General features: G+C 42.9%; 1 protein-coding gene across 1 annotated transcript in view; it reads left to right on the plus strand.

Moving 5' to 3' along the window:
- The window catches only part of LOC123760375 (parathyroid hormone/parathyroid hormone-related peptide receptor), a 177,133-nt gene that overhangs the window by 146,999 nt on the left and 18,015 nt on the right, over positions 1-12,119 (plus strand). The window contains exon 8 of the mRNA XM_069328866.1: positions 7,700-7,859. Coding sequence (XP_069184967.1) covers positions 7,700-7,859 — 160 coding nt within the window. The remainder of the gene's footprint in view (positions 1-7,699; positions 7,860-12,119) is intronic.

Here is a 12,119-nt window from a genome sequence, read left to right on the forward strand (position 1 = left end):
GGCTGCATGTAGCGGCTTGGCTGCATGTAGCGGCTTGGCTGCATGTAGCGGCTTGGCTGCATGTAGCGGCTTGGCTGTATGTAGCGGCTTTTACGGAGTCAGGTCAGGTGTCCTGGGGGCGAGGTGTAAGCATTATTAACCTCCTTGTTACATAATCGCTCACCAAATATGGTAACCACTGCCCTGAGGAGACATTACAATTAAGATTATTGTTTATAAAAGTAGGTTCCATTATTTTTCTTTTGAGGCCACAGTGTTGGGGATATATTATGCAATAATTATCACATATTTGTTTGGTGATTGGTGACATGTTTATAGAAAGCTGAGCTTTCTTGGCCATATCTGACAGACCTCTTGTGCTCACCTAGTTGTACCTGTGGGGGGTTGAGTTCTGGCTCTTTGGTCCCGCCTCTCGACTGTCAATCAACTGGTGTACAGATTCCTGAGCCTACTGGGCTCTATCATATCTACATTTGAAACTGTGAATGAAGTCAGCCTCCACCACACCACTGCCTAATGCATTCCATTTGTTAACTACTCTCACACTGATTTTTTTTTAATGTCTCTGAATTGGGTACTCAAGGTACAAGGGTATTCAGTTTCCACCTGTGTCCCGTTGTTTCTATTCCACCCGTGTTAAATAGTTCTTCATTGTCCACTCTGTCAATTCCTCTGAGAATTTTGTAGGTGCTGATCATGTCTCGCCTTATTGTTCTGTCTTCCAGGGACGGGAAGTTTAGCTCTCGTAGCCTTTCCTCGTAACTCATGCCTCTCGGTTCTGGAACCAGTCTGGTGGCATACCTCTGAATCTTCTCTAACTTTGTCTTGTATTTAACTAATTTGTGTTTGGTGATACGGGCTTTTAGATCTCTGCTTGTTTACCCCAGGTTGCAATTCTTTTGACCATGTTTTGGCGTAGTTGACTTGAGCCTACTTCTGGGAACACCCTGGACATAGATTCGAACCCTTATCACGGCTTCTGTGCATTTTCTCATTGATGTATCATGATTATTTAATTTCTCTGTGTAACCACAGGGATGTTGTTACAAGACTGCCACTGTATCAGGGTAGAGACGAAGGGGAAGGTACTAGGGAGAGAAGTGGTGATAATTTGATAATTTGATAATAAGCCTTGATAATTTGCAGAACCCGATACCTGATATTATTTTCCTAGGTGACTTCAACTTGCCTAGTCTCAGGTGGAAAATAGCAAACAATAATATTATACCAGGAAATCTAACAGGACCTAACCAACCACAGATTAGAGAACTACTTAGATTCTGTGACAAATTTTCACTCAATCAGCAGATATCGGAGCCAACGAGAAATGAAAATATTCTAGATCTGGTCTTTACGAACAATGAAGACATTATCAGAGACATTACGATATCAGATACCACATACTCAGATCACAAACTCATTGAAGTGCAAACGACCATCAATACTCAGAATAGACCTAAAACGTTGATAAAGCGAGAGGGGCTATTCAGTAAATTCAATTTTAATAATAAAAGGATAGACTGGGAGATAATAAACAGGGAACTTACAAACATTCCATGGGGAACTGTTCTAAATAATACAAGTCCTACAGAAGGAATAGAAAAACTTACTTCAGAAGCGTATCAAGTCTGTCTGAAACATGTTCCTTTGAGGAAAGCCAGAAAGAGATCTAACGTAGAAAGAGAACGCAGACGACACTATAAACGCAGGAAAAAAATAACGGAACTGCTTATGCAGACACGAATTTCCCGTCAAAGAAGGAATAATTTAAATAGGGAGATTGAAGAAATCGAGCGGAAATTGAAACACTCATATGAAACTGAAGAAAGGCAGTTAGAACAGAAAGCAATTCAGGAAATAAAGAAAAATCCAAAATATTTCTTCTCATATGCGAAATCAAAAGCAAAAACCACTGCCAGTATTGGACCTATTCGTACAAGTGAAGGTTCATACACGGAGGATGACAAAGAAATTAGTGAAATCCTAAAAAAGCAGTATGAGGACATGTTTAGCACTCCAATAAACAACATGAAGGTGGAAGATCCAGACATTTTCTTTATGCGGGATATTCAAACCCCGGTAAATATAACTGATATAAACACGAGCGCACTAAATTTTGAAAAAGAAATTGAAAACATGCCCATGCACTCGGCCCCAGGTCCAGACTCATGGAATTCAATATTTATAAAGAAATGCAAAGTGCCGGTAGCACAGGCACTCAGTATAGTGTGGAGGAAGAGCTTGGACACGGGGGAGATACCAGATGCACTTAAAGTAGCAGACATAGCCCCTCTACACAAGGGAGGGAGCAAAGCATTGGCAAAAAATTATAGACCAGTTGCACTAACATCGCACATCATAAAAGTATTTGAGAGAGTGATTAGGAGTCAGGTCACCAATTTCATGGAGACCAATGACCTTCATAACCCAGGCCAACATGGATTTCGAGCGGGAAGATCGTGCCTCTCACAGCTACTTGAGCACTACGACAAAGTCACTGAGGCATTAGAAGAGAAACAGAATGCTGATGTGATATACACGGACTTCGCAAAGGCCTTCGATAAATGTGACCATGGCGTGATAGCACACAAAATGAAGTCAATGGGAATAACCGGTAAAGTAGGACGCTGGATACTCAGTTTTCTGTCAAACAGGACTCAGCGAGTAACTGTCAACCATATAAAATCTAGTCCAAGTGCAGTGAAAAGCTCTGTACCTCAGGGTACAGTCCTTGCACCACTGCTTTTCCTTATTCTCATATCAGATATAGACAAAAATACAAGTCACAGCTTCGTATCATCCTTTGCAGATGACACAAAAATCAGTATGAAAATTACCTCGGCTGAGGACATTGAAAAACTTCAAGCTGATATTAATAAAGTTTTCGACTGGGCATCAGAAAATAACATGATGTTTAACAGTGATAAATTCCAGGTACTCAGGTACGGTAAAAATGAAGACCTTAAACATAATACAGAGTACAAAACACAATCAAATGTACCCATAGTAGGAAAACAGCATGTAAAGGATTTGGGAATAATAATGTCGGACGACCTAACGTTTAAGGAGCATAACCAAGCAAATATTGCGACAGCCAGAAAAATGATAGGATGGATTACGAGAACTTTCAAATCCAGGGATCCCATCACAATGGTTGTACTCTTCAAGGCACTTGTGTTGTCCCGTCTTGAGTACTGCTCAGTACTCACTTCCCCCTTCAAAGCAGGAGAGATTGCTGAAATAGAGGGAATACAGAGAACATATACGGCACGCATAGACGCAATAAAGCACCTAAATTATTGGGATCGTCTCAAAGCCCTCCAAATGTACTCACTAGAAAGAAGACGAGAGAGATATCAAATAATATACACCTGGAAGATACTGGAGGGTCAAGTACCAAATCTACACAGTAAAATAACAACGTACTGGAGTGAACGACATGGAAGAAAATGTAGAATAGAACCAATGAAGAGCAGAGGTGCCATAGGCACAATCAGAGAACACTGTATAAACATCAGAGGTCCGCGGTTGTTCAACGTCCTCCCAGCAAGCATAAGAAATATTGCCGGAACAACAGTGGACATTTTCAAGAGGAAACTAGATTTATTCCTCCAAGGAGTGCCGGACCAACCGGGCTGTGGTGGGTATGTGGGCCTGCGGGCCGCTCCAAGCAACAGCCTGGTGGACCAAACTCTCACAAGTCGAGCCTGGCCTCGGGCCGGGCTTGGGGAGTAGAAGAACTCCCAGAACCCCATCAACCAGGTATCAACCAGGTATCAACCAGGTGGAGGCAGATTCAATACACACATTCAAACAAAGATATGACAGCACCGAAATGATGCAATGTCAAGTGTTAACTGATGGTGTTGAAAGGTGGGGCCCATGAGGCGAGCTCAACCCCTGTAATCACAGCAAGTTGAGTAAACACACACACAGATAGATACCAGAGTGCCAGGAATGAATATGTCAGGATGAGAAGACAGGCAGAAAGACAATACGAAAATGACATCGCAAGCAAGACAAAGACTCAGCCTAAATTGTTGCATAGCCACATCAGGAGAAAAACAACAGTAAAGGATGAGGTTATGAAATTAAGGATAGGGGCAGAAGGATTCACTACAAATGACAAGGAAGTGTGTGAGGAACTGAATAAGAAATTCCAGGAGGTCTTCACCTTAAAATAAGAAGAAATTTCAGAGATAAGAGAGGGAATAGTTAATCAGGAACCACAGGAAGAGTTTGAGATTACCAGCGGGGAAGTAAGGAAGTGTTTACTAGAGTTGGATGTGACAAAGCCTATAGGCCCAGATGGAATGAATCTCCCCTTGGATATTAAAGGAAGGAGCAGAAGAACTCTGCCTACCACTCTCCATAGTGTATAACAAATCACTGGCAACAGGGGAACTGCCAAAAATTTGGAAAGCAGTTAACGTAGTCCCGATATACAAGAAAGGGGATAAACAGGAGGCACTGAACTACAGGCCAGTGTCCCTAACCTGCATACCATGCAAGCTGATGGAGAAGATTGTGCGAAGAAAGCTAGTGGAGCATCTGGAGCGAAGGAACTTTGTAACACAGCATCAACATGGATTCAGGGATGGCAGGTCCTGCTTCACAGGGTTACTTGAATTCTACGACCAGGCAACAAAAATCAGGCAAGAAAGAAAAGGGTGGGCAGACTGCATATTTTTGGATTGCCAGAAAGCCTTTGATACAGTGCCACACAAGAGGCTAGTGAAAAAGCTGGAGATGCAGGCTGGAGTGAAAGGGAAGGTACTCCATTAGATAAAGGAGTACCTAAGCAACAGGAGACAACGAGTCAATGTGAGGGGTGAGGTCTCAGATTGGCGAGACGTTACAAGTGGAGTCCCGCAGGGGTCAGTCCTTGGACCTATACTGTTTCTGGTATATGTAAATGATCTCCCAGAGGGTATAGATTCGTTTCTCTCAATGTTTGCTGACGATGCAAAAATTATGAGGAGGATTGAAACAGAGGATGATAGTAGGAGGCTACAAGATGACCTAGATAGACTGAGTGAATGGTCCAACAAATGGCTGTTGAAGTTCAACCCGAGTAAATGCAAAGTAATGAAACTAGGCAGTGGAAACAGGAGGCCAGGCACAGGATACAGAATAGGAGATAAAGTACTTAATGAAACTGACAGAGAGAAAGATCTAGGAGTTGATATCACACCAAACCTGTCTCCTGAAGCCCACATAAAGAGAATAACATCTGCGGCATATGCGAGGCTGGCTAACATCAGAACAGCCTTCAGGAATCTGTGTAAGGAATCATTCAGAATCTTGTATACCACATATGTAAGACCAATCCTGGAGTATGCGGCCCCAGCATGGAGCCCGTACCTTGTCAAGTATAAGACGAAGCTGGAAAAAGTTCAAAGGTATGCTACTAGACTAGTCCCAGAACTAAGAGGCATGAGTTACGAGGAAAGGCTGCGGGAAATGCACCTTACGACACTGGAAGACAGAAGAGTAAGGGGAGACATGATCACTACCTACAAAATCTTCAGAGGAATCGACCGGGTAGACAAGGATAAACTATTCAACACTAGTGGTACGCGAACAAGGGGACACAGGTGGAAACTTAGTACCCAAATGAGCCACAGGGTCGTTAGAAAGATCTTTTTCAGTATCAGAGAAGTTAACAGGTGGAATGCATTAGGCAGTGATGTGGTGGAGGCTGACTCCATACACAGTTTCAAATGTAGATATGATAGAGCCCAGTAGGCTCAGGAATCTGTACACCAGTTGATTGACAATTGAGAGGCGGGACCAAAGAGCCAAAGCTCAACCCCCGCAAACACAACTAGGTGAGTATACACACCCCACCCCCCACACACACACCCTACGAGATAAGAAAGTGTATCACACCTGTGTAACTACACAACTGCACACACACCCACACACACACACACAAACACACACACACCCACACACACACACCCACACACACACACACACACACACACACACACACACACACACACACACACACACACACACACACACACACACACACACACACACACACACACACACACTTGGTCCAGATGGGATCTCTTGGTCCAGATGGGATCTCACCATGGGTACTGAAAGAGTGTGCAGAGGCACTTTGCTTGCCACTCTCCATAGTGTATAGTAAATCACTAGAGACGGGAGACCTACCAGAAATATGGAAGACGGCGAATGTGGTCCCAATATACAAAAAGGGCGACAGACAAGAGGCACTGAACTACAGGCCAGTGTCCTTGACTTGTATACCATGCAAGGTGATGGAGAAGATCGTGAGAAAAAACCTGGTAACACATCTGGAGAGAAGGGACTTCGTGACAAATCGCCAACATGGATTCAGGGAGGGTAAATCTTGCCTTACAGGCTTGATAGAATTCTACGATCAGGTGACACAGATTAAGCAAGAAAGAGAGGGCTGGGCGGACTGCATTTTCTTGGATTGTCGGAAAGCCTTTGACACAGTACCGCATAAGAGGCTGGTACATAAGCTGGAGAGACAGGCAGGTGTAGCTGGTAAGGTGCTCCAGTGGATAAGGGAGTATCTAAGCAATAGGAAGCAGAGAGTTACGGTGAGGGGTGAGACCTCCGATTGGCGTGAAGTCACCAGTGGAGTCCCACAGGGCTCTGTACTCGGTCCTATCTTGTTTCTGATATATGTAAATGATGTCCCGGAGGGTATCGATTCATTTCTCTCAATGTTTGCGGACGATGCCAAAATTATGAGAAGGATTAAAACAGAAGAGGACTGTTTGAGGCTTCAAGAAGACCTAGACAAGCTGAAGGAATGGTCGAACAAATGGTTGTTAGAGTTTAACCCAACCAAATGTAATGTAATGAAGATAGGTGTAGGGAGCAGGAGGCCAGATACAAGGTATCATCTGGGAGAGGAAATTCTTCAGGAGTCAGAGAAGGAAAAAGACTTGGGGGTTGATATCACGCCAGACCTGTCTCCTGCAGCACATATCAAGCGGATAACATCAGCGGCATATGCCAGGCTGGCCAACATACGAACGGCATTCAGAAACTTGTGTAAAGAATCATTCAGAACTTTGTATACCACATATGTCAGGCCAATCCTGGAGTATGCAGCCCCAGCATGGAGTCCATATCTAGTCAAGGATAAGACTAAACTGGAAAAGGTTCAAAGGTTTGCCACCAGACTAGTACCCGAGCTGAGAGGTATGAGCTACGAGGAGAGACTACGGGAATTAAACCTCACTTCGCTGGAAGACAGAAGAGTTAGGGGGGACATGATCACCACATTCAAGATTCTGAAGGGGATTGATAGGGTAGATAAAGACAGTCTATTTAACACAAGGGGAACACGCACAAGGGGACACAGGTGGAAACTGAGTGCCCAAATGAGCCACAGAGATATTAGAAAGAACTTTTTTAGTGTCAGAGTGGTTGACAAATGGAATGCATTAGGAAGTGATGTGGTGGAGGCTGACTCCATACACAGTTTCAAGTGTAGATATGACAGAGCCCGATAGGCTCAGGAATCTGTACACCTGTTGATTGACGGTTGAGAGGCGGGACCAAAGAGCCAGAGCTCAACCCCCGCAAACACAACTAGGTGAGTACAACTAGGTGAGTACACACACACACACACACACACACACCACTATTAATCATAACTAACCAACAGTTGTCTCTCCCTCTCCAGCACACGTGGACCTGTAAGCTGATGATCAGTGTGTGGCAGTACTTCATCGTGGCCAACTACTCGTGGCTGCTCATGGAAGGACTCTACCTACACAGCCTCATCTTCATGGCGCTCTTCACCGACTCCTCCGCCATCACCTGCTACATCCTCCTCGGCTGGGGTGACTGAGCCTGATTTGTTTACCGTTTTTGAGTGGATCCGCTTCCCCCTCTCTCTCTCTCTCTCTCTGTTCTTCGTGTTCTATTCCATGCCCCCCTTTGTTCCTCTTTCGTGTGTGTGTGTTTGGGTGGTGTGTCTTCGTGGTTTGTGTTGTGTCTTGGACTTCGCTGCTTTCATTCTTTTTTCGTCCTCTTCACTGCTTTCATTCTTTTTCATCCTCTTCAGTGCTTTCATTCTAATTCATCCTCTTTATTGTCTTCATTGTAATTCATTCTCTGCATTGCATTCATTACCATTCACCCTCATCATTGCATTCATTACCATTCACCCTCTTCATTGCATTCATTACCATTCACCCTCTTCATTGCATTCATTACCATTCACCCTCTTCATTGCATTCATTACCATTCATCCCCTTCACTGACTTCAGTACCATTCACGCTCGTCACTGCTTTCACTAGCATTCATCCCCCCTTACGGACTTCATTACCCATGTAAGGGGTCCGGAAGCCTCGGACCCCTGGAGGGTTGAGTTGAAATAGTTAGTTGATCTAACCTAACTCACTCTAACCTAACCCAACCTACCTTCAGGTTACCTTGAGGTGCTTCCGGGGCTTAGCGTCCCCGCGGCCCGGTCGTCGACCAGGCCTCCTGGTTGCCGGACTGATCAACCAGGCTGTTGGACGCGGCTGCTCGCAGCCTGACGTACGAGTCACAGCCTGGTTGATCAGGTATCCTTTGGAGGTGCTTATCCAGTTCTCTCTTGAACACTGTGAGGGGTCGGCCAGTTATGCCCCTTATGTGTAGTGGAAGCGTGTTGAACAGTCTCGGACCTCTGATGTTGATAGAGTTCTCTCTCAGAGTACCAGTTGCACCTCTGTTTTTCAACGGGGGTATTCTGCACATCCTGCCATGTCTTCTGGTCTCATGTGATGTTATTTCTGTGTGCAGGTTTGGGACCAGCCCTTCTAATATTTTCCACGTGTAAATTATTATGTACCTCTCCCGCCTGCGTTCAAGGGAGTACAGTTTTAGGCTCTTTAGTTGGTCCCAATAGTTTAGATGTTTTACTGAGTGGATTCTAGCAGTAAAGGATCTCTGCACGCTCTCCAGGTCAGTAATTTCTCCAGCTTTGAAAGGTGCTGTCATTGTGCAGCAGTACTCCACTCTAGAGAGCACAAGCGTTTTGAAAAGTATCATCATCGGTATAGCATCTCTAGTGTGAAAAGTTCTTGTTATCCAACCTGTCATTTTTCTTGCAGTTGTGACGGCTACTTTATTGTGTTCTTTAAAGGTAAGGTCTTCCGACATGAGTACACCCAGATCCTTTACATTGCCTTTTCGTTCTATGTTATGATTTGCCTGAGTTTTGTACGTGGTTTCCGTTTTTATATTTTCATTTTTTCCATAGCGCATGAGCTGGAACTTATCTTCGTTAAACACCATATTATTTTCTGTAGCCCATAGAAAGACCTGATCTACATCTGACTGGAGGTTTGCCGTGTCCTCTATGTTGCCTACTCTCATGAAGATCCTAGTGTCATCTGCAAAGGATGATACAGTGCTATAGATTGTGTTCTTGTCTATGTCCGATATGAGGATGAGAAAACCCTAACCTAACCAAAAAAAACCTAAGTGAACCTAACCTAACCTAACATACTCAACGTAACTTAACTCAACTTAATTTAATGTAACTTAACCTAACCCAGATCAACACAACCTAACCTAAAAAACTCAACCTAATCTAACTCAATTAAACCTAATGTAACCTAACCTAACTCAACCTAGCATAGTCTTACATAACCTAGTCTAACTCAACCTAATCTAACTCAACCTATTCTAACTCAACCTAATCTAACTCAACCTAATCTAACCTAGCTTAACCTAACATAACTCTTTCTAACCAAACCTAACCTAACACAACCTAACCTATTTCAACCTAACATGAACTTGACCAAACATAACCTAACTTAATTCAACCTCCTACCTCAGCCTAACCTAAAATAATGTAACTCAATTTAACCTAACTCGTCCTCATGTAACCTAACTTAACTCATTCTAACCGAACCTAACATAACTTAACCTAACTTACTCAACCTAGCCTAACCTAACTAATCTCAATCTAACTTATCAAACCTAACCTAACCTAACTCAACCAAACCTAATCCAACCTTACCTAACTCAACCTAACTTAACCTAACCAAGCTCAGCCTACCGTAAAAACTCAATTTAACCTAATGTAACTTATCCTAACTCAACCTGGGCTATAAGGACAAATAGCTGTGGTATGAGGGACAAGGAGCTGGGATATTAGGACAAGGAGCTGGGATATGAGGGACAAGGAGCTGAGATATAAGGACAAGGAGCTGGGATATGAGGACATATGAGGACAAGGTACTGGGTTATGAGGACAAGGAGCTGGGATACGAGGACAAGGAGCTGGGATATAAGGACAAGGAGCTGGGATATAAGGACAAGGAGCTGGGATATTAGGCCAAGGAGCTGGGATATTAGGCCAAGGAGCTGGGATATGAGGACAAGGAGCTGAAATATGAGGACAAGGAGCTGGGATACGAGGACAAGGAGCTGGGATATAAGGACAAGGAGCTGGGATATAAGGACAAGGATCTGGGATACGAGGACAAGGAGCAAAGAGAGAGGACGGAGGGTTGAAACGATGTTAGCAGTAAGGTAACTAATCCAACCATTAACCTGTATCTTTATGAAATGCAATGTTTGACTCCGTAGTACAGAGTGGATACAAATTCACTTGAACGCTTTCAGGAATGACAAAGTTAACCGCAGGAACTAGAAATCTGCCTCATGAAAGGGGATTAAATAAAAGCTTTATTTGACATTCTCTAGAAAGACGAACACGAAGGACTGACATAACTGAGATATTTAAATGGATAAAATGGTGTAAAAAAAAGGGGGGGAATATGAAAAAGACTATACAACCTATAGTCTTTTTCTATAAAAGACTATATAAAAGACTCCTAAAGGGTATATTTGTTGTTAAAGATTCGCTACTTGGAACAAAAAGTTTAAGTAGCACGGGCTATGGTGAGCCCGTACTCAGGGTATATTTACAACACAAAACAGAATAGAAGCTGCCTCATAAGGCTCAATATATACTCTCTGCCGTGTCATATATTCCGTTCTATGGTGAAGTAAGACCATGTTGAGCGACACATTATATATATATATATATATATATATATATATATATATATATATATATATATATATATATATATATATATATATATATATATATATATATATATATATAACTGAAAACTCACACCCCAGAAGTGACTCGAACCCATACTCCCAGGAGCAACGCAACTGGTATGTACAAGACGCCTTAATCCACTTGACCATCACGACCGGACAAAATGAGGTGATAGCCGAGGCTATTTGAACCACCCCACCGCCGGCACTCGGATAGTAATCTTGGGCATAGCATTTTACCAAATCACCTCATTCTTTGGGGCACACGTGAGGAACACAAATGCGAACAAGCCTGAATGGTCCCCAGGACAATATGCAACTGAAAACTCACACCCCAGAAGTGACTCGAACCCATACTCCCAGGAGCAACGCAACTGGTATGTACAAGACGCCTTAATCCACTTGACCATCAAATAGGGTGGTTCAAATAGCCTCGGCTATCACCTCATTTTGTCCGGTCGTGATGGTCAAGTGGATTAAGGCGTCTTGTACATACCAGTTGCGTTGCTCCTGGGAGTATGGGTTCGAGTCACTTCTGGGGTGTGAGTTTTCAGTTGCATATTGTCCTGGGGACCATTCAGGCTTGTTCGCATATATATATATATATATATATATATATATATATATATATATATATATATATATATATATATATATATATATATATATATATATATATATATATATGTCGTACCTAGTAGCCAGAACGCACTTTTTGGCCTACTATTCAAGGCCCAATTTGCCTAATAAGCCAAGTTTTCCTGAAATAATATATTTTCTCTAATTTTTTTCTTATGAATTGATAAAGGTACCCATTTCAATATGTATGAGGTCATTTTTTTTTTATTGGAGTTAAAATTAACGTAGATATATGACCGAACCTAACCAACCCTACCTAACCTAACCTAACCTATCTCTATAGGTTAGGTTAGGTTAGGTAGCCGAAAAAGTTAGGTTAGGTTAGGTTAGGTAGGTTACGTAGTCTGAAAACAATTAGTTCATGAAAACTTGGCTTATTAGGCAAATC

The sequence above is a fragment of the Procambarus clarkii genome, chromosome 22 (assembly GCF_040958095.1).
Source record: "Procambarus clarkii isolate CNS0578487 chromosome 22, FALCON_Pclarkii_2.0, whole genome shotgun sequence".
Taxonomy (NCBI): Eukaryota; Metazoa; Arthropoda; class Malacostraca; order Decapoda; family Cambaridae; genus Procambarus; species Procambarus clarkii.